Source organism: Callionymus lyra, chromosome 4 (genome assembly GCF_982586985.1).
Source record: "Callionymus lyra chromosome 4, fCalLyr1.hap1.1, whole genome shotgun sequence".
Lineage (NCBI taxonomy): Eukaryota > Metazoa > Chordata > Actinopteri > Syngnathiformes > Callionymidae > Callionymus > Callionymus lyra.
The window spans coordinates 23720237-23744189 of NC_141821.1; the positions used below are offsets into that span (position 1 = coordinate 23720237).

The 23953-nt window shown below is 42.1% G+C and overlaps 1 protein-coding gene across 1 annotated transcript in view; it reads left to right on the forward strand.

Moving 5' to 3' along the window:
- The window catches only part of LOC148082143 (cadherin-6-like), a 62109-nt gene that overhangs the window by 32460 nt on the left and 5696 nt on the right, over positions 1–23953 (forward strand). The window contains exons 3-11 of the mRNA XM_087789260.1: positions 2076–2370; positions 8166–8285; positions 11167–11334; positions 12846–13033; positions 14064–14317; positions 18383–18519; positions 21758–21879; positions 23309–23426; positions 23548–23799. Coding sequence (XP_087645386.1) covers positions 2076–2370; positions 8166–8285; positions 11167–11334; positions 12846–13033; positions 14064–14317; positions 18383–18519; positions 21758–21879; positions 23309–23426; positions 23548–23799 — 1654 coding nt within the window. The remainder of the gene's footprint in view (positions 1–2075; positions 2371–8165; positions 8286–11166; positions 11335–12845; positions 13034–14063; positions 14318–18382; positions 18520–21757; positions 21880–23308; positions 23427–23547; positions 23800–23953) is intronic.

The window sequence follows — 23953 nt, forward strand, 5'->3', positions numbered from 1 at the left end:
GGTTTTTTGATTGTCTGGGCAGCATCGCAAGCTCCGCTATTTTAAATTCATCCCCGATCCCGACATGTTTGTCTCTCATCAGCGCCCCCTGTAATGAGCAGGAACATGGCCATGACTGCGGGGGGTTGTGAAGGGCACGAGAAGGAGAAACGCTTCTGAGAATTCAGTTTATTTTTAGCATAAAAATGATAAATATTCATAACACTAAATTAAGAAATTACCCTTTCAGTCCATGTTACATAAAAAATGCATTTCTTTTTTTTCTAGCTGTGACACATGTTTAATGAATTTAAACCAATTTAAAGAATTTAAAAAAATCTAACTCAAATCTATTAAGTAAATGCTTTAAAATACACTTTCAAAAATCTATAAATGAAATTAAAAATCATTCAATTTGAATTTGAGTCTAATTCACTTCCTTTGAGACAATTTGAGTCACAATAATTTATCTCTATCAGTGACTCGAGTCGAAGGCTCAGGAAATAAAAGCGAGTCGTTGATTTTCTAGGATCGAACAGAAGATTTTTTTATGCAATCCCACAAGTCTGACTTTATTTCTCTCTCGCAACTAGAGTGGAGGTCACTCATGTTGAAGATGGGTTTTAATATCCTAAGAATCACTTAATCATAATCAGTCCTCACTTAACAACAAGCGTATCTATGGACAGAGCAGCTTGTATATCTTCACAGAACGTGGCTAACTCAGCAGATACCGGACGCTTACATTGACTTGCCAGGTTGTCAGGATTTGTAAATGCCAGCTGTTAGCCTGCAGACTTATTACCTGCCACGAGATCACTGCTCTGTGTCAAGTGACTTTGGAGTGCATTCCGCCTGCTTTCCACCAGGCTGAGGACTGTCCTACAACAGGACAATAAACCTTTTTATACACCAATGTGAGGAATACTTACAGAGCCTTCCTCTTCTTTGGAAGCCTGACCTACAGCCAGAGTACACTCCCCTGGGGCCGGGACAGTCCGTAACAACAGGCTCTATCAGGAAAAGGAATGCGATTTGAAACCACGGTCGGTGCTGATGAAGTCACACGGTGAGGACTTTGAGGGTCATTAAAGGGGAAATGGACATTTAAAGGAGGAAGTTGGAACCGAAGCTGAATGGGGCTCACACGTCCTCACTGACTTTAGTGGTGATTGTAAAGGTGGGAAAGGGTATAAAAAAACTTTTTTAACAGGCTTGACCAGGCCACCTCACTATCAATTGCTCCCTCCTGCCTCGGCCCACCACAACCTCATCCCTGCATAACCTCAAGCAAGGTCAGGGGAGTACTTCGGGGGCTTTGCCCAGAAGAAAAGCAGTTTTTCACTCTGCTGCTGAAGACCGTGGAAAACACCCTCTATCATCCTTGTCCCGGAAATAGAACCGGCCCAACGAGCTTAATATTACAGACCAGTGGGACTGAGATCACACCTGATAAAACACTGGAGCGGTTAGTTCTCAAACATGTCAGGCCTCAAGTTCAGCCCCTGCAGTCTCCTGGGGAGCGTTTGGAGTAATCCTCCATCTTCTACATCCGCTCTACATCCACCTGGATAAGGGAAAGCAGCTCAGTTAAGATTCTGGTCCTGGATTTCTCTAGTGCATTTAACTCCATCCAGCCCCTTTCCTCTGGAGGACAAACTGACACAGATGCAGCTAGACCCCTGCCTGGTCTTCTGTATTACGGACTTACTCACCAATAGACCAGAGTACATCAGGCTGAAGGACCTTACATCTGGTGGTTAAGAGGATGAGTACAGGAGCTTGATGGGATTGGAGGATTGTGGTTTGGAGCAAGGAAAACCATCTTAACCTCAAAGACCAAAGTGGACTTGAACTTTGGTAGGTCCAGACCACAATCCCTCGTAACAGACAGAGGATATCTTTGAACAAACTACTGGTAATCGTGGATGATGCCAGGAACTCCCTGCACACTGACATCAGTGAACAGAGAATCCAGCTTAGTGGAGAGCTCTCCCCAGATGCAACACTAAACAGACAAGACTCCTTCATCTTGTCTTCAAATTGTACAACTATGCTCCTCTTGTTCATCCAAGTGTTATGTTCTGCCGTTACAGCTTCACTCAGACTCCGATCGAGGCGACGGCAGCGCGAAGTACGTCCTGACGGGGGAAGGAGCCGGGTCACTGTTCAAGATCGACGAGAAATCCGGGGACATTCACGCCACCAAGAGGCTTGACCGCGAGGAGAAGGCCTACTATATCCTGCGAGCCAAGGCTGTCAACCGCTTCACCAACGAGGCGCTGGAGGGCGAGTCCGAGTTCATCATCAAGATCCACGACATCAACGACAACGAGCCCAAATTCACCAAAGACCCGTACATGGCTGAGGTTCCCGAGATGTCCGACATCGGTAAGTGAACATAAGACTGTATCATGTAATCATGAAAAACGCACTAGCTCACACACCTGCAAAAGATTACCACATTTATGATTGTGTGTCCCTAGTGTCCACTATCTAGCCACTGAGGTTCTTTAGTTAATTCACCTGGAACGATAGCAACTTGTTCGTATTCACGTTGTTATTGTAACAGTTTGTATCAAGACAATATCAAGGTCAAAGTTGAGTTTCCGGTGTGTTGTGTAGTTTATGTTTTGATGGTGATCTGCACAACAGGAACTAACTCTGTGAGTTGTTAAAGTTATAGTAAAGTGATAATTCACCCAAAATTCAAACTTCACTAACTTTCTTCTCACCTGCATATCGACTAAGGGTTGGGATTATTTACAGACTAATCTGTTCCCTTTTAGCATTACGGACAATTGTTTTTTCTTCCTGTCACTTAAAAACATCCACATACCTCCATAATGTTAGTTTGCCATGTCCATCTTATATTGAAGCGTCGACGAGAAAAACTGTTCCAGAAAAGTTAAACAAGTCGATATTTTACGCTCCTTTGTGGCAGACGTTTAAATAAATCGAAAGTACTCCGGGTAATATCTCAGGTGCTACAGTCTACACTTTTTGGAGGAAGATGAACCAGAGCTTCACTTGCTAGATTAAAATGGACTCACATTTTTGCTTTTAACTCTAAAAAGAAACAGATTACTCTGAAGATAATCCGAACCCTTAGTCGACATGAGGCTGAGTAGAAAATGATTAGATGAACTAACCCTTTAAATGACGCTAAGAACACTCATTATAACTCCGTCTACCTCTTGAGTGGACATTACAGTACAAATGACTCCGCAAACACACTAGGCCAGAAAGCATAACACTAAGTAATCCCTATAAAAAGTGAATTATTTTTTCTTTTTTATCATGCTGGGTCACTTATTTTATTTTATTTACTAAACCGTATTGTATTTATTTTATTAATTCGATTACTGTATTCCCAAAACCGCATACCATTAACGTGTAATTCTTGCAATACTGACAATAAACACTTTCTTACCTGATAATGAAATGTTTTTTTTAATGTTAAAACTATCAATTAAAGTCTGTGGTTATATATTGGCAGTGGCTATAATTTTGAAAACTAAGCATCAACACTGGAAACAAAGTAAATTGAACTAGTTCAAAATTTAGGATTATGAACTATTAACTGAACCATTTTGAAATTTCTGAACTTCAAACTACTCCACATAGAAATGAACAGTCCCTACAGATGTGGTAAAACTGCGCTTGGTCTGTCAGCTACACAGTCACTAAACCACAACAGCAACAAAAAGTATTTCTACCTCATCATGCTTAAGGAGAACGTTGAGATAAACAGGTGAAGAGGATTCAATTGAACTCATGATCACACACCGGAAGCAGAGGGAGAACCTTGATCACGGTCCAGATTATAGATGAATGGATCCTTCTTTTCCAGATCAGCAACCAGTGTTTCTCCACACGTGTGTCCCTAACCTCCTCTGAGGTTGTTTTTTCAAGAAGATCTCGGCCATGATGACAACTTTCACTGGAGCTCACTTGTGTATTTATAGCTCTCTGCTATTAAATATTTCTACTCAATTACTTCTTCTCTGCGTGTAATGAGCCAACGCTCGCCCGCCAGGCGCTATTTGCGAGGTAGCTGTTGGCGAGAATGCTTCCCTTTGTTCTGGTGAGGAAGGGGCCTGGATGTAGAAAAGAGATCACAGCGATCAGTGATGCTGCGGATCCAGGATACACTAATAGGCTTCTTGGGGTTTAAAGAAATGTTCCTGGAGAAAAAAGAGCACATCATACTCGTCTGCGCTGCGGGAATCAATCCCAGCGCTAATGAGAAGGGACAGAAATGTATATGTATGTATGTCTCTGTGTGTTTGTGTCTAATCAAGTCCACTTATGATGAGTCATGAAGGCAAAATGACTCACAAACTCTCTAGATTTAACCAGAAGGTGCCGCTCAGGGAACAGAACTTATGCAGATGCATCGTTAGACTGTTGGCTACGTGGAGAGCATCTGTTTGAGGTGGTGGAGTAAGTTTAGCTCAACAGCAAGATTCATTCAGCTCGCGCTGTTGATCTAAACAACTTCAACACCTTTGATTTCTCCGAGTTTACTGAGTCACGACTCATCTACGGTTACAACACCTCAGATACACACTGTTGCTGTGAGTTTAACTGAGTCACGACTCATCTACGGTTACAACACCTTTGATACACACTGTTGCTGTGAGTTTAACTGAGTCACGACTCATCTACGGTTACAACACCTCTGATACACACTGTTGCTGTGAGTTTAACTGAGTCACGACTCATCTACAGTTACAACACCTCTGATACACACTGTTGCTGTGAGTTTAACTGAGTCACGACTCATCTACGGTTACAACACCTCAGATACACACTGTTGCTGTGAGTTTAACTGAGTCACGACTCATCTACAGTTACAACACCTCTGATACACACTGTTGCTGTGAGTTTACTGAGTCACGACTCATCTACAGTTACAACACCTTTGATACACACTGTTGCTGTGAGTTTACTGAGTCACGACTCATCTACAGTTACAACACCTCAGATACACACTGTTGCTGTGAGTTCACTGAGTCACGACTCATCTACAGTTACAACACCTTTGATACACACTGTTGCTGTGAGTTTAACTGAGTCACGACTCATCTACGGTTACAACACCTCTGATACACACTGTTGCTGTGAGTTTACTGAGTCACGACTCATCTTCAGTTACAACACCTCAGATACACACTTGCTGTGAGTTTACTGAGTCACGACTCATCTACGGTTACAACACCTCAGATACACACTGTTGCTGTGAGTTTAACTGAGTCACGACTCATCTACGGTTACAACACCTTTGATACACACTGTTGCTGTGAGTTTAACTGAGTCACGACTCATCTACGGTTACAACACCTTTGATACACACTGTTGCTGTGAGTTTAACTGAGTCACGACTCATCTACGGTTACAACACCTTTGATACACACTGTTGCTGTGAGTTTAACTGAGTCACGACTCATCTACAGTTACAACACCTTTGATACACACTGTTGCTGTGAGTTTAACTGAGTCACGACTCATCTACGGTTACAACACCTTTGATACACACTGTTGCTGTGAGTTTAACTGAGTCACGACTCATCTACAGTTACAACACCTCAGATACACACTGTTGCTGTGAGTTTAACTGAGTCACGACTCATCTACAGTTACAACACCTTTGATACACACTGTTGCTGTGAGTTTAACTGAGTCACGACTCATCTACGGTTACAACACCTCTGATACACACTGTTGCTGTGAGTTTAACTGAGTCACGACTCATCTACAGTTACAACACCTCAGATACACACTTGCTGTGAGTTTACTGAGTCACGACTCATCTACGGTTACAACACCTTTGATACACACTGTTGCTGTGAGTTTAACTGAGTCACGACTCATCTACAGTTACAACACCTCTGATACACACTGTTGCTGTGAGTTTAACTGAGTCACGACTCATCTACAGTTACAACACCTTTGATACACACTGTTGCTGTGAGTTTAACTGAGTCACGACTCATCTACAGTTACAACACCTCAGATACACACTGTTGCTGTGAGTTTAACTGAGTCACGACTCATCTACGGTTACAACACCTTTGATACACACTGTTGCTGTGAGTTTAACTGAGTCACGACTCATCTACAGTTACAACACCTTTGATACACACTGTTGCTGTGAGTTTACTGAGTCACGACTCATCTACAGTTACAACACCTTTGATACACACTGTTGCTGTGAGTTTAACTGAGTCACGACTCATCTACAGTTACAACACCTTTGATACACACTGTTGCTGTGAGTTTAACTGAGTCACGACTCATCTACAGTTACAACACCTTTGATACACACTGTTGCTGTGAGTTTAACTGAGTCACGACTCATCTACAGTTACAACACCTTTGATACACACTGTTGCTGTGAGTTTACTGAGTCACGACTCATCTACAGTTACAACACCTTTGATACACACTGTTGCTGTGAGTTTAACTGAGTCACGACTCATCTACAGTTACAACACCTTTGATACACACTGTTGCTGTGAGTTTAACTGAGTCACGACTCATCTACAGTTACAACACCTTTGATACACACTGTTGCTGTGAGTTTAACTGAGTCACGACTCATCTACGGTTACAACACCTCTGATACACACTGTTGCTGTGAGTTCACTGAGTCACGACTCATCTACGGTTACAACACCTCTGATACACACTGTTACTGTGAGTTTAACTGAGTCACGACTCATCTACAGTTACAACACCTCTGATACACACTGTTGCTGTGAGTTTAACTGAGTCACGACTCATCTACAGTTACAACACCTCAGATACACACTTGCTGTGAGTTTACTGAGTCACGACTCATCTACGGTTACAACACCTTTGATACACACTGTTGCTGTGAGTTTAACTGAGTCACGACTCATCTACAGTTACAACACCTTTGATACACACTGTTGCTGTGAGTTTAACTGAGTCACGACTCATCTACGGTTACAACACCTTTGATACACACTGTTGCTGTGAGTTTAACTGAGTCACGACTCATCTACAGTTACAACACCTCAGATACACACTGTTGCTGTGAGTTTAACTGAGTCACGACTCATCTACGGTTACAACACCTCTGATACACACTGTTGCTGTGAGTTTAACTGAGTCACGACTCATCTACAGTTACAACACCTTTGATACACACTGTTGCTGTGAGTTTAACTGAGTCACGACTCATCTACGGTTACAACACCTCTGATACACACTGTTGCTGTGAGTTTAACTGAGTCACGACTCATCTACAGTTACAACACCTTTGATACACACTGTTGCTGTGAGTTTAACTGAGTCACGACTCATCTACGGTTACAACACCTCAGATACACACTGTTGCTGTGAGTTTAACTGAGTCACGACTCATCTACAGTTACAACACCTCAGATACACACTGTTGCTGTGAGTTTAACTGAGTCACGACTCATCTACAGTTACAACACCTCAGATACACACTGTTGCTGTGAGTTTAACTGAGTCACGACTCATCTACGGTTACAACACCTCTGATACACACTGTTGCTGTGAGTTTAACTGAGTCACGACTCATCTACAGTTACAACACCTCAGATACACACTGTTGCTGTGAGTTTAACTGAGTCACGACTCATCTACAGTTACAACACCTCAGATACACACTGTTGCTGTGAGTTTAACTGAGTCACGACTCATCTACAGTTACAACACCTCAGATACACACTGTTGCTGTGAGTTTAACTGAGTCACGACTCATCTACGGTTACAACACAATGTTGCATTCATTTCAGTCATTTATTCTCTCAAAATGTGATATTTTCTTTAATTTACCAAATGGGACTTAAAGGGTTAGTAAGTTCACCCAAAATTAGAATTTTATTTTTCATCTGAAAAAGAATTCCATCCTTTAGTCGACATGAGGGTGAGTCGAGGTTTTAATTATTGGTGAACTATGACTTGAGTAATAATTTAATAACTTGAAATAAAATAACAGTGCTTCTCTATATCTTCTCATTTTGAAAGTACGTTCAACTATATTGCCATATAATGTACATTTTTAACATATATATGAATTAAATCTTTGGATTTGTATTCTGTAAAATACTTCATGATATCATTTCTTCAGTCTTTCCTCACATGTGAATCTTATGCCGTGTGTTTACTGACTGTCTTGTCACCAGGCGCGTCGGTGATTCAGGTGACGGCGGTGGACGCGGATGATGCAACGTACGGAAACAGCGCTCGAGTGGTCTACAGCATCCTGGAGGGGCAGCCGTACTTCTCAGTGGACCCGGAAACAGGTCAGGGCTCCGAAGTGTAGAAAGATCTGCAGAAACGAGTGAACAATCACAGTAACACACACACACACACACACACAATCACAGTAACACACACACACACACACACACACAGAGTGTCTGACTGACAGTTGAAACTCTTAATCAAAACAGTTGCTACTGTCCGACACAGACGGTGGCAGTGGAACCGTTTCACTGGTTCCATTGATGCTCGTTTATACAAAAGGGTAATGACAAAAAGGGCATTTGCAGATTAGTGCAGGGATTATCGGTAACATGCTTTTCCCCCCGTGTAGTATGTAAATTGACATCCTCTCGCACACGGGCCCTGGACGTCCCATTACTTGCAGGATTTGCGGCGTGTGGTCTTGTAAGGTCACACATGTTCTGAACCAAAGAATCCAGATGACGACTTCTCAGACTCTCAACCGACACAAAGTTACACACTAAAACACGCTTCGCTTTACTTTTGTAGTGTAGGACAGTCGTGGCTCACGTAGCAGTTGATGAGGTTTCATGATGCAGTGTTCTCAACTTCTAACACCACTAGATGGCACTCTGTGCTCTATTATTAAAAAAAAGAAGAAGATTTAATTTAATGAAACAACGCAAAAACAAACCTTCTCACTTGTTTCTCTCAAAAGTTGGTGGTGACAGTAGAGAGTGTATTTATTTTAACAAAGGTTATGTCTCCAAAAAGTAAAAGTTTGCTTTCAACTTGTTATAAAGATCGTTGAAAATCTTTTCTGTTGTTCTATTAGTATTATAATTGGGTTATATTTGTGCGTTTGCATGTGGGCGTGTGTTTGTCCATCTGTGTGTGTTTGTGCGCATGTGGGCGTGTGTTTGTGTGCATGTGTGCGTGTGAGTGTGTGTGTGTGTGTGTGTGTGTGCATGTGCGCGTGTGTGTTTGTGCACAATTGTGTGTGCACGATTGTGTGTCTATGTCTGCCGTACCTGTTTAAGATAAAACAAAGACACACAATCGTTTAATTCATGTATAAAAATGTACACAGTCACAAATAGAATAGTTCATTTCAACCCATTCGTTTCATAAAAGTAAAGTGAGATAAAAACATATCAATAAAATAAACATAATTCAGATAAAAGTGTTTGCATATCTTCTGTTAAGAAATCAATTCAAGAGGTGAAACTATCTTCACTAGTGGACGGTTGATGCCTTGATGGCCTGTAATGTTCATGGAAACTGTCTCCACTTGCTCCGGACGCTTGAACATTATAAAAGACGTTCCACATAAGTGAAAAAAAGCACATTTTCAAAGAGCTTATTATAATTTCTTATCTCGGCTCATGAGGCGTCAAATGAACGGAGCAGGATTTAAGACTCTGTTAAGGCAGCGTTGTTCAGCGACTCAAACAAATGTGGCAGCGCCATGTGAGGACCAGTGACCTCAGTCGTCCAGCCCGCACAACGCGACCCGAATCGACAATCAGAACATGAAAGAGTGCGGACACTTGACCCTTTGGATCCATCAAACGATGAGACCTGAAGATGTCCTCGGGGGTATCAGGTGCTCAACAAGTGCCGACCTTTCTCTGATAACATTTTCTTAGCGCTTCAGTGATCTGCCCTGTAGATGCATCGATCGTGTGTTATTCCAACTGGAGGATTCAAACATCATGTACGGCAGCACTTTTGCAGATTGACCACCAAACATAGCAGAGGGTCGTCGGCATAAGTGTCAAGACTCACAGCTTTCAAGTACAGTAGAGAGTTGAAGCTGTCGTCATAAAAGATTGTTTCAACCTCCTCCATGGCGTCTGGCTTAGTGTTCCGCTCGTACGTCACCACTTCCTCATGAGAGAGTTGGATCTGGTACAACAAACAGTAGTGTTGTCACGTGTTGCTGGGACGTCTGTGGAACTCCTGTTAAGCACCAGAGCTTCACCTGACACTCTCGTATTGTCAGCACCTACAAAAGAAGAACTCCACTTCCGAAAAACAAATTTGATCTTTCACTGTGAGCAAGTTGTTCATCATCACTGAAAGTAAGTAACTAGTGATGGTCTGATGAAGCTTCATGAAGCAGTTTCATTATTTTCAGAGTCCACTAGAGTCTAATCCACTCTGCACTACTTGCCTTTGTTTTTTTTAACAATTTTTATAATGAAACATCTCATCATTTTTAAACTGATGGCGCCTCCTACTGACCTCTAAACAACATGACACTGCTTCATGAAGGTCATCTCTACTAGCAACTCACAAGATTAACCCAGGAATTGGATGAATTTGCTTCAATGATTTCCTTTCTTTAAAAAAAAACATTTTTCAACATAGCGTAGTATAAAGGGCCACATTTTAATCATGAAATATGGGTTGTGAGGAAGTGCAGATGCAAAAATACAAACAGAATGCATGTAAAATGCTTAATCACAATCGTTTAAAAAAACTAAGTTAAAGTGTTTATCAAAGGAAAGTCAAAGCGCACCACAAGTCTGAAAAAGAAACAAAGAGAGCGATGATTAGAAAAAAATCACACACCCTGGATAAAGCGACAAAAAGTAGGCTCAGGCTCTAGGAGGACAATAACACTTTGAACAAGAAAAATGTAATCCACGAGTATAGAGAGAATAGAGGTGGTACACACAATTTTAACCTGGCGCCTGTTGCTGCAGGAGAGATAGTTGGTGATTGTTTAATGAGCTGAAGCCGCTGTGAGAGCAACAGGCGCTACAGGAAATTTAAAAAAAAGGTTTGATAGAATATGTTTGTGAAGATTTTATGGTATATGAAGACTTTTTGGAGAGTTCATGAATTGGCCTGAAACGACTCACAAATGTGTTTTTTGAGAACAAACTTTCTCTCTTTTGATGTTTGATCTCGTTACCCCCATATAAAAAAATCCTTACTTTTCCTCCACAGGTCTTATCCGGACGGCCCTGCCCGGGATGGACAGGGAGGTGAAGGAGGACTACCAGGTGGTGATCCAGGCCAAGGACATGGCGGGCCAGATGGGCGGACTCTCCGGAACCACCACAGTCAGCATCATGCTCTCCGACATCAACGACAACCCGCCCCGCTTCATCAAGAGTAAGTCCTCCATCTGGTGTCACGATTTGAGCGAGCGTGGATTACAGTGACGGGCCGCTTCCAGTAATTAAATGTAGGACAGAGGCAGGCCCGTAATCCCTCTGAAATAAAGACACATATTAAGTCTTTGACTCCATAAAAAACCTCGGCTTCAGTGCCTCGTGTCGCTTGTCTATCGCGCTACTTTGCTCTCGTTTAATCTGGCAGCCAAATCGCACTGACAGATTCTCTTTCCCCAAAAAAAGTGTACGGCTGAGGAGGCAGACGCCCCTCAGAGTGGCGCCTCATTCATCACCACTTCTTTGGCAGACAGATGGGTGAGGGGAGACGGATGAAGGGAATGGCGAGAGTGGGGACGGAGGAGGTGACGAGGGGGGGGAAAGAAGGGGAGACATATTGCGATGGGACGCACAAAGGAGACGGAGTGTCAGGAAGTGATAGCATTGTCTGCCATCCATGCTAAATACCTGCTCGTGGAAGGCCTGGGTGGCGGCGAGTCTCGCGTCAACTGTGTCGCGCAGAACCTGCCGACTCAGGCGTTGCCAAAACACTGTCAGTGTGTTTTATTAGTGTGTCAGTGTTGTTTGTCTCCACAGGCTGTGTGTGTATATATCACCCTCCCCCGCCCGCCGTCGCGCCACTATTTATTCAAGCATTCAGCTGGGGAACCGTTGCCACTACAGCTAATGACAGGCCACCATCCATCCTCGCACATCCAACCGTGAAGTCGTCCTCAAACAAGAAAAATATAATTTAGGTCCGAAAATTTATGTTTCATGTTGAATTGGTTCAAAGATGTAACAGCCGAGGCAGAAACGCCGCCGAGCTCGTGTTCCCGATCTCTGACTCACACGCCTCGTGATCAGTGCTCAGCTCTGCGCAGTCGCCGGATGTCAAAGGTGCCGGATGGAGTTCTGTTTCAGCTGCTGCACCTTCTGGTAGAATTATTTTGGGGTCAGTTTATTCCAGATGGCTCTTGGCTCACAAGTGTTTTTTCAAATGAAGAGTTTCCTTCTTTCGAGTTGAACAACAGTTGTTAGTGATGGAAAGTAGTGATGTTCTGATGAAGCTTCATGAAGCCATTATTTTCAGAGTCCACTAGATGGCGGTCTCTGCACTATTTTCCTTTGTTTTGAACAACTGTTCTAATGAAGCATCATTTTTAAACTATTGGCGCCACCTACTGACCTCTAAACAACATGACACTGCTTCATGAATCTTCATCAGCCCGGTGGAATGATAAAGATGTTTAGTGTAGTAGTAACACAACCTTTGTCACAGAGACAACAAAAATAAAACCTGAAACTTAAATAATAATATATAATTAACTATTTTTTTAAAGATCCTCCAATGTAAAATACAATCTGGGCCCGAAATGTTATTAAATGTTAACCTAGTTCTATGAATCTAAACGACGTCAGCAAAGTATCTGTTTTAACAATATTTGCAAACAATGTTTTACGTTGACCTTAAGGTCTCTGGTCAAGGTGACTCTTACCTTTTCTGCGCAGCTGTCTACGACTTCCTGGTGCCCGAATCCCTGGAACTGGGATCAGTGATCGGGGTGATCCGTGCCACGGATGCGGACACCGGACAGAACGCCGAGATGGACTACAGGATCATCGGCAGCGACGGCCCAGGCGTCTTCGATATCGCGGCCAATCGCACGTCGCAGGACGGCGTGATCAGGCTCCGGAAGGTTAGTACGTCTGTTTCTGGGTGTGTTTGTCTGTTTATAAAGGAGGTGAAGATGCGTTAAAGTAGAGAGACACGTTGAGTATACATGAAGTCAAATGTGCCAAAGTTTAAGATACACTATGAAGAAACTTTTATATGTTTTGATCTGGTTACTAAAAAGAGAAAATCTGATGGACAGAGCGAATGAGGACTAAAAAACACACACTACAAGTGGCTTTTAATCCCATAATTCTTGAGTCTTTGTCCACGTCCCAAAGAGTAGTGCACTCCTTCACTTTCTGTCGCCTTGTTTAAATGGATAGTTCATCCAAAATTCAAACTTCACTCATTTTTTTACTCACCCTCATGTCGAGTAAGCATTGGGATTATTTTCAGAGTAATCTGTTTCTCTTAAAAGTTATAGACAATGGAACAAAATATCTGCTGCTAAACTGTTGCTTCACACTTTATCAACTCTTATCCATTACAGTTTGTTAGATAAGTTCTACTGATGAGCATTAAGAGGTTTTTTTTTATCTTTGTTTAGGTTTTTTTTCTGAATCAAGCAGTTTGTTGTTGAATATTTGTTGGATATTTTCTGTCATCTTGAAGACAAAGTTGGTCCACTGAGTATACGTATGGTCTTTAGAAAACACAAACTTGCGTTTCACTTGAGTTTCAATTTATTTATCTTTGTCTTTTTATTGAAATTTTAGACTTTGAAATCGCATCATGCCTCTGACTAGTCGACAATATTATAGAGCCGACAGTTTCAATAGAAGCTCTTCTTTGACTTGTTTTTTCCTTCTTATGCTGTACCTTTGCACAAATACGCCTGATCAATTACATTGACATCAATCATTTGTATACTTTATGACATTGAAATCCTTCGGCTGGAGGATGTGGCTTATGGCTACATTGTTCAATATTCCATCCAACACTAAAGTAAGAAATTAAATATTAAAGAAGCAAAGATGAAGGAAAAGAGAAACCTGAGTGTGTGACTCAGCAGGTCTGTGGTTCGTGTTCTGACGTGTCTTCTGGTCTCTCAGCCGCTGGACTTCGAGAAGAAGCGTCAGTACAGCCTCCGCATCCAGGTGGAGAACGTGCACATCAACCAGCGGTTCCTCAACATGGGCCCGTTCAGGGACGAGGCCACAGTCCGGATCACGGTGGAGGACGTGGACGAGCCACCCGTCTTCGAGCGCCCCGGCTACGTGATGGAGGTGAAGGAGGACGCGACCAGAAACACCGTCCTGGGGTCGGTCAGCGCGTCTGACCCCGACATCAAGCACAGTCCTGTCAAGTACGTGAAGAAGTCCTCTTGAAATATTAAAAACATGCAGTACAAATATATGTTTGAACTGTATTTTAAAAACAAACAAATGTATTTTATGAATTTGGATTAAATGAAGATTTAAAAGTTACGTTAAAAATGTAATTATCATCACACACTGAAACAAGTATCCGTCTCACAACTTTATGTTAATGATTTATCTAAAAACTACAATTCTAGAAAACATTATTTATACAGCTATACTTGAATATTTGTTCAGGTGATAATTGTTAAAAAAAATTAAATAACAACCAATAATGTTAACATTTAGTTAAATATAAATAAAGCGGTAGAAGGTTTTATCATCATGAAATGTATTATGTGGTGAATAATAATATAATTACCATAATATTCTCTATAGTCGTAAAAAGTCACTAAAATAGATGAAAAAAAAACGTTTAAAGTTAAAATCATAAATCTACCTCTGAAACTTAAAGGCAGGTGGATGTGTTTGTCATTGATGAGGTGCCACTCTGGGACTTTATTTGGTCACGTTTGGTCCCCCACGAGTGCATTAACATAATTGTGCTGTTAAAAGTTCCTCGTTAAAAGTTGTGAAGGACGTTCTGCTGTACTTTTTAAAAAACATCATTAAACGGGATTCTGAACTTCGCCGCACTCACAAGGAAGCTCTGACTGCAGGGTCTGCGGAGATCAGGTGTCTCACTTTCCCTCATTTATTACGACACGGCGACGAAATGACTCTCAAGGTCGAAGATCCGACAGTTTATAGTCAAGTCAAACACTTTTATCACCGACCAGGAAAGAGTGAAAGGAAACCGCGAGGGAGGGCGAGGAGATGGAGTGATGCGCAAAGAAATGGAGATGGATGAGGAAACGGTAGTAGAAGGAGGAAAGACACCAAAAAAAGAAGTGAAAATAAAGGGGGGAGAAGAGTGGGGAGAGTAGAAGAAGGAGATGGAAATAAGTAGTGATGGGCTGATGAAGCTTCATGAAGTGTCATGTTGTTTAGAGGTCAGTAGGTGGCGCCATTAGTTTAAAAAAGATGTGATGTTTCCTTAGAACAGTTGTTCATAAACAAGGAAAATAGTGCAGAGACCGCCATCTAGTGGACTCTGAAAATAATGACACTGCTTCATGAAGCTTCATCAGACCATCACTAGAAATAAGAATGGAAAGTTAAGGTTTGTTGAACAAGGGGGGGAGGGAAAAAGAAGAGTGAGGAGATTAGAAAGGGATGAGGAAGGTGCAAATAATTCTGTATTTTTAGAGGTCTTTTTTTTACTGCCAACATCAACAACTGTCTCAATCTACTGTCTATCTACAGTCTTTTTATTGTCTCTCTGACCTCTGTTTGACCTCTGACCTCCATAGTCTTTCTGACCTCTATAGACACTCTGCCCTTCTGCCTTTGATCTTTAGTGTCTTTCTGACCTCTACTGTCTCTGACCTCTAGTTGATCTCTGATGTTTAGTGTCTCCCTGTCCTCTACTGTCTCTGACCTCTAGTTTATCTCTGATGTTTAGTGTCTCCCTGTCCTCTACTGTCTCTGACCTCTAGTTTATCTCTGATCTTTAGTGTCTTCCTGACCTCTACTGTCTCTGACTTTTAGTTTATCTTTGATCTTTAGTGTCTTTCTGACCCCTACTGTCTCTGACCTCTAGTTTATCTCTGATCTTTAGTGTCTTCTTGACCTCTACTGTCTCTGACCTCCAGTTTATTTTTGACCTTTAGTGTCTTCATGACCTCTACTGTCTCTGACCTCTAGTTTCTTTCTGATCTTTAGTGTCTTCTTGACCTCTACTGTCTCTGACCTCTAGTTTATCTCTGATCTTTAGTGTCTTCTTGACCTCTACTGTCTCTGACCTCCAGTTTATTTTTGATCTTTAGTGTCTTCATGACCTCTACTGTCTCTGACCTCTAGTTTCTCTCTGATATTTAGTGTCTTCTTGACCTCTACTGTCTCTGACCTCTAGTTTATCTCTGATCTTTAGTGTCTTCCGGACCTCGACTGTCTCTAACCTCTAGTTTATCTCTGATCTTTAGTGTCTCCCTGTCCTCTACTGTCTCTGACCTCTAGTTTATCTCTGATCTTTAGTGTCTTCCTGACCTCTACTGTCTCTGACCTCTAGTTTCTCTGTACTGTTTCTCTAACCTCTTCTGTCTCTGACCTGTAGTTTCTCTCTGATCTTTAATGTCTTCCTGACCTCTACTGTCTCTGACCTCTAGTTTATCTCTGATGTTTAGTGTCTCCCTGTCCTCTACTGTCTCTGACCTCTAGTTTATCTCTGATGTTTAGTGTCTCCCTGTCCTCTACTTTATCTGACCTCTAGTTTATCTCTGATCTTTAGTGTCTCCCTGACCTCTACTGTCTCTGACCCCTAGTTTCTCTTTGATCTTTAATGTCTTCCTGACCTCTATTGTCTCGGACCTCTAGTTTATCTCTGATATTCAGTATCTCCCTGACCTCTACCGTCTATGACCTCTAGTTTATCTCTGATCTTTAGTGTCTTCTTGACCTCTACTGTCTCTGACCTCTAGTTTATCTCTGATCTTTAGTGTCTTCCTGACCTCTTCTGGCTCTGACCTGTAGTTTATCTATGATCTTTAGTGTCTTCCTGACCTCTACTGTCCCTGACCTCTAGTTTATCTCTGATCTTTAGTGTCTTCCTGACCTCTACTGTCCCTGACCTCTAGTTTATCTCTGTTCTTTAGTGTCTTCCTGACCCCAACTGTCTCTGACCTCTAGTTTATCTCTGATGTTTAGTGTCTCCCTGTCCTCTACTGTCTCTGACCTCCAGTTTATCTATGATCTTTAGTGTCTTCCTGACCTCGACTGTCTCTGACCTCTAGTTTATCTCTGATGTTTAGTGTCTTGCTGTCCTCTACTGTCTCTGACTTCTAGTTTATCTCTGATCTTAAGTGTCTTCCTGACCTCTACTGTCTCTGACCTCTAGTTTCTCTGTACTGTTTCTCTGACCCCTACTGTCTCTGACCTCTAGTTTCTCTGTGCTGTTTCCCTGACCTCTTGTTCCTCTGTTCTGTTTTCCTGACCTCTACTGTTTCTGACCTCTATTTTATCTCTGATCTTTAGTTTCTCCCTGACCTCTAGTTTATCTGTCATCTTTAGTGTCTTCCTGAGCTCTACCGTCTCTGACCTCAAGTTTCTCTCTATGATTTCTCTGAACTTTAGTGTCCCTCTGACTTATATTGTCACTGATTCTACTGTTTCCCTGACCTCTACGGTCGCTGACCTCTAGTTCCTCTGTTCCGTTTCCACGACCTCTACTGTCTCTGACCTCTAGTTTATCTCTGATCTTTAGTGTCTTCCTGACCTCTACTGTCTCTGACCTCTAGTTTCTCTGTACTGTTTCTCTGACCTCTACTGTCTCTGACCTCTAGTTTCTCTGTACTGTTTCCCTGACCTCTAGTTCCTCTGTTCTGTTTCCCTGACCTCTACTGTCTCTGACCTGTAGTTTCTCTCTGATCTTTAGTGTCTTCCTGACATCTACTATCTCTGATCTCCAGTTTATCTCTGATCTTTAATGTCTCCCTGACCTCTACTGTCCCTGACATCTATTTTATCTCTGATCTTTAGTTTCTCCCTGACCTCTAGTTTATCAGTCATCTTTAGTGTCTTCCTGAGCTCTACTGTCTCTGACCTCAAGTTTCTCTCTATGATTTCTCTGAACTTTAGTGTCCCTCTGACTTATATTGTCACTGATTCTACTGTCTCTCTGACCTCTATTGTCTACTGTCTCAGTGAAGAAAAAGTAATCAAAATAAATAAATTATTACAATCAGTAAAAAGCTCACATTCGTAAGCATTGCGGAATTTTTCAATGTTTTTCTACGCTTGTGTTTCTCTGGCTGGGCATCTTCAGTTTTGGATGTCAAAAGTCATTTGACAGTTAAATCTGCTGGCAGCAGATAATGTGATCGCAGCAGAACAGTTTCCGCTCAGTCGCATGTGTGATTTTGAGGAGATTTGACTTCAGCAGCGTCGAGGGACAAGCAGGAACACGTCGTATGCCGGAGTCGTGTTGAGATGCTCGAATGTTTTTCTGTTTGCAGGTACTCCATCGACCGACGCACTGACATGGACCGAGTGTTCAACATCCATGCTGGGAACGGCTCCCTCTTTCTCCTCCGGGAGCTGGACCGGGAGGAAAACGCCTGGCACAACATCTCCGTCATCGCCACCGAGTTCAGTGAGTTCAAACACAGCTGTGGCAGAAGTAATTGCATGAATAAATATCCTGATCCACGCGTAGCTTTGGCCCACAGCTTGCAGGAGACCACAAACCTCCAGCGTATTCTGCATAATCATAAAAATCTTCAGAGCCTTTAAAGTGCTCCAAAAGACCACAGACATGTTTTGTCCATCCATCAATACACATCATCAAAATGAACATGAGGACTCTGACTCACACAATGCTTCATGACAACCTCATGTCTGCACGTGACACATTCGTCTTAAACCAGACAACAGAAAGTCACCCATTTTTCAAGGACCTTAGAGGGCCTCATGTGTTAACAGCGAGTGCACACAAAAAAAGTGGCAAACATTCTTTTCCACAAAAAAGTTTGAGATGTATCAACAATGAAAAGAGCATGAAAACATGCAGTTGTACGCACATATCTGCTGCTGCGACTCTTTGGTGGCCCATAGTGGTCTTATGAGAAGTGCACATCAGAAACGCAGTAAACAGAAGTACCTGCCATATCAGCCACGTTATTGTGTGTAGAGTTTATCACATGGTGTCAGAAGTCTGTCAGGAACAGTTCACTCAGCCCTGAACACCCTTGGTCACCCCCGGGTCTATACGAAGAGTCTGAGAAGTTTCACTGCCATGTACGTTTCGTTTTGATGGTCCTCTCTCTGCGTTTGAAACTAAACAAAAAAGCCAACTGGCTATGAATGTGGGTCGGCGAAGAAGGCATAGATATTTGCTAGACATCTATGTGGGTAGAGGGAAAGAAAGAAACTCAGCTAAAGTTTTAGATAAGTTTGCCAATTACATCAGACCAAAAAGAATAAAAGGCATAGCTGGGCATTGTTTAAAGCAGAGGTGCAAGTGAGAGCTTTCACCACTTTCCGAAGGATCTGAAACTACCCTAATGCTGACTCAGACGGCTGGTGCTGTATAGCAGGAGTTAAAGTAAAACGAGTCCAAGAAAAGCTGCGAGATAAAGGTGAGGATCTGACACTCGCTAGATCTATTGAATTTCCCCCGAAATTCGAAAAGGCAAAACACATGAACCAGTTGTATTTGGGGATTTTCCTGAACTGACACAAATCCACAGGCTCTCCGCCAGGGAAATACAGCATAAAGATTGATCCAAAAGGCAAAAGGTGTTGTACATTGACATTCAGTAGCATTCACGCTAAGATCAATACAAAACGTAAAGACATGGTCAAGGAAGGAAACATTGTCAAAGACCATCGTGGGTTAGCTCCATGGAAGTTGTAGTTGTCACACATAATGACAAGATAAAGATCCAAGGGAGATTTACCCCAAACTAACTGAAACCTCTAAAGGGGAAAATATCAACTAAAGACCTTAAAAATAAGCTGGTTGCATTATGCACACGCTTTAACACCCTTTTATATTTTGTTGCAGCACATTTGCTTTTTATTACAGGAGCCAATCTTGCGTGGCACATTTTCTTGATGTGGCTATAATTGCCTACTCTTCTTAGCAATTCTGCTCCAAACCTGACAGATTGCAAGTGCATCTCCTATGCACAGCGCTTTTCAGATCACGCCACAGATGTTCTGTGCGATTGAGGTCTCGACTCTGGCTGGGCCATTCCAAAGCCACAATCTTATTCCAGTGAATCCATTATTTTGTTGATATTGATTTGTGTTGAAAGATGAAGTTCCTCTTCGTCTTGATCTTTCTAACAGAAGGTTTTGTGCCAACACTGACCGGTATTTGGAAATGTTCCTAACTCCCTCCACTTGGACTAAGGCCCCAGTTCTAGCCAAGTAAAAAAAGCCCCAAAGCATGATGCTGCCACCAGCATGCTTCACTGTAGCTATGGTGTTTGCTTTGTGTGCAATGCTGTTTTTGAGCCAAAAACACCTTTTGGAATTATGTCCAAAAAGTTAGACCTTGGAGCACGACACATTTCCAACAGGCGTTTTGGAAACATAATTAACCCGGGCTTGGATATTTTTCTTTGTAAGATGAGGCTTTTGTCCTGACACCATACCAAATTTGAATAAGACCAGAGATTCTTTTCTCAAAATTCCTCTTATGTAATTACACGACTGGCAACAAATCTTATTCAGATTCTAATGTACTACACAGCCAGAGCTTGCAAGAATTTCCTGCAGCTTCTTCTGTATTGTGGTCAAAGTCCCGAGATGTTGCAGGCTTTTGTTCCAACAAGTCAAACATGCATAGTTTAACCAATGAGGTTTCAGCTGAAACAAGCAACACCAGACTGACAGTCAAGTGATTACACTAGTAAGACACCTGATGGGTGAAAAGCGGTCCTCTTGATTGGTTGGAACAAAAACATGTACCCACCGCAGCCCTCTGTGGAACACTTTGAACAAGAACATGTGCAACCACATTATCTCTCACCTCCCGGAAATATTTGCATTTGTTTTTCAATTGTGTTGTAAAGGTTATATCGCATTAAAGATGGAAAAAATGATTTATCTAGATGTAGTACTTTTTATATGCACTGTAGATGAAGAATCATCCCTTCTTATTACCTTCAATACAACAATAGGCAGGCTTAGATTTAGATTTAGAATTGTGCAGCGTATCATGGACTGTATTTACAATACATGATTGGATATCAAAGTTAAGTATTCTTTTTCTCATTCCACTGGGGATCCTTGGTTTAGTAATAGTTTTATGATGTATTAAACAAAATGATCCGCGTCCGATCGCTTCAACTCTACTCTGAGAGTCAGCCACGAAAACGTATTATTCAGGCAGGAAATGGTCGATTAAAATCAAGGTTGATTTAGAAAGCTTTTTAAATGAAAGACTATGTGCAACCAGGACATTCACACATATGCACTTGTTTGTGTGCAGATGTGCTCGGGTGTGTGATCCGTGGAAGTCATGTTTCAAAATAACAATAAGGCTCTTTAAATCCAGACAAAGTGTTTGGTGAAGGGAGAGGTCGGGGTTGGTAAACAGCTGTGCTCAATTCCACCATGATTTTGGTGTAGAAAGAAAATGTGATTGGATTCTAGGCACGTCCTGAACTCTGACCTGGAGACAACAATATTCTGCAGTAAAGCGTCGTAAAAGTTGTGTTTCTGTGGTCACAGTCATAAGGGTTGTGTTTCTGTGGTGTTATATTGGCTCCACAACAGAACATTAGTCGTTGAATCAAAAGCCTGTGTCTTGACGTTTCTGGAGGGTCAGCGTGTTCCAGGGTCAAGACGCTGACGTGCATTTATCCTTCTCTATCTCCCAGACAACCCTCGCCAGATAAGCAGCGTGCCCGTCTACATCAGAATCCTGGACGTCAACGACAACGCTCCCACGTTTGTCACCGATTATGAGACGTTTGTGTGCGAGAACGCCAAAGCGAACCAGGTGAGTCGCAAGTCAGTTGCCATGGTTTCAGTTTCGTCCTTAGAAACACGCTGTGAGGTCCACCTCCACATTGACCTTATAAACTGAGAAAAAGAAGAAATAATTCAGCGAAGGTCGGCCGGGTAAGGAGGACCACTGCTGGAACAAGAGCAGCAACACAGGCGACACGATGAATGATGTCATCAAGGTGGATGATGGATAGACACAGGGATGGAGAGAGATGGAAAATATGTTTTAGAGATGATGAAAGAAGAAGAGAAAGATTAACAGCAGCAAGTGCGGCACGTGGGACACATCCAGAGTCAGAGTCAACTGTTAAACCAATCTTAGTAAGATGTTTGTTTAAGATTTGAGTTTAATAATAAATTATTTATTTCTATTTGTGCCATTTTATTCTGTCTTCGATCAAAAAAGTAAATGAGGGATGTAAACTGCTGATGGTCTGATTACGCTTCATGAAGCAGTGTCATTATTTTCAGAGTCCACTAGATGGCGGTCTCTGCGCTATTTTCCGTTGTTTTGAACAACTTTTCTATTGAAACATCATTTTTACACTGATGGCACCACCTACTGACCTCTTAACAACATGACACTGCTTCATGAAGCTTCATCACACCATCACTAATGTGAAGAAGTGTCGAGGGGTTGTAAGATTAGGGAAATGTGATTCACAATTTTTTTTTACTATTTAAATAATAAATACAAATGAGAGATAAGTTGAACAAAATTTTTTTTTATTATAATTGTTATAAAAAACTTAACAGAACATTTGAATGCATATTAAAATTGAAATTATCCGATTGCTGATTCTGAATTATACACAACAATGCCGTTTTTAATTATTTTTAGCTTCAATGCCTCAACTATTAGGACTATATGAATGAACATGCACTGCATATTACACTTACCAACATGTTAATTCGTTTTTCAGCGGCTGGAATAAGTTTGTTCTTTTCAACATCTGTCTTGGCACAACATAGCCAGTTCCAAACTACGGTAGAAGCGCTGCTAAGGAGTAAAACTTGATTCAGCAGAAGTTTGCGGCCAAAAAAATTGTAATAAATTCAAATCCATTATTCAAAACCATATAAAGTGTTCCTCGTGAGTTTGGACACTTTTTCAGTAAAGTGAGAGCGACGTGGTGATATACTCATGCTCTAAGTGGTTGGTGCTAATATGTTAGCAAATAATATGACATGTTATTTGACTATGGCGAATCTTGTAAATCGACAATATCGTAAAGCATCCACAATATTTTAAGACACACATTGAAAAAAAAATCTGCAAAGTAATGAAGCCGCACTAACAAAGTTGTAAACTCTGTATGGGGGTGTGGGACGGGAGGGAGGCATGAACGGGTGAAGGTAAAGAGAAGGCAGTTATGGAATGCGTAGATGTGATGGCACTTATCATATGGTTTTGGTTTCAGAGGATCCAGACGATCAGCGCCAGAGATCCAGATGATCCAGTTGGAGGTCACCGTTTCTTCTTCGCTCTGGCACAGGAAGCCGCCGGGAAAGCAAACTTCTCTGTGCGGGACAACAAAGGTACGACCGATTATTTATTGACTCACCTGACGTCCTCTGAGCTTCTTGAAGGTCCTCCACTGTCTACGTGGCCTGGTATGTCTGTGAGGTTTGCGGGACTAACGTGTGTTTTGTTTCGCAGACAACACGGCCTGGATCTTGACCCGCCGGAACAGCTACAGTAGCCTACAGAAGAGCGTCTACTATGTCCCCGTGGTCATCTCAGACGGAGATCACCCCATGCAGAGCAGCACCAACACGCTGACCGTCCGTGTGTGCATGTGCGACCGGGAGGGCAACGTGAAGCTGTGCAATGCCGAAGCCCTGACGGCACGTGCCGGGCTCAGCACCGGAGCCCTCGTCGCCATCTTGCTCTGCGTCCTCATCCTGCTCAGTGAGTTGCCATTATCCTTAATTTGACCAAACAGTTTCTGCAGGCAGACAATGGTGGTCCATATTGGCCCAGTTGCTTTCCGATGCTCATGGCCACACAAATTCTGCTGCATGACCACATTCCTCAACATCAGTTGTTAGCATTGTGCTATGCT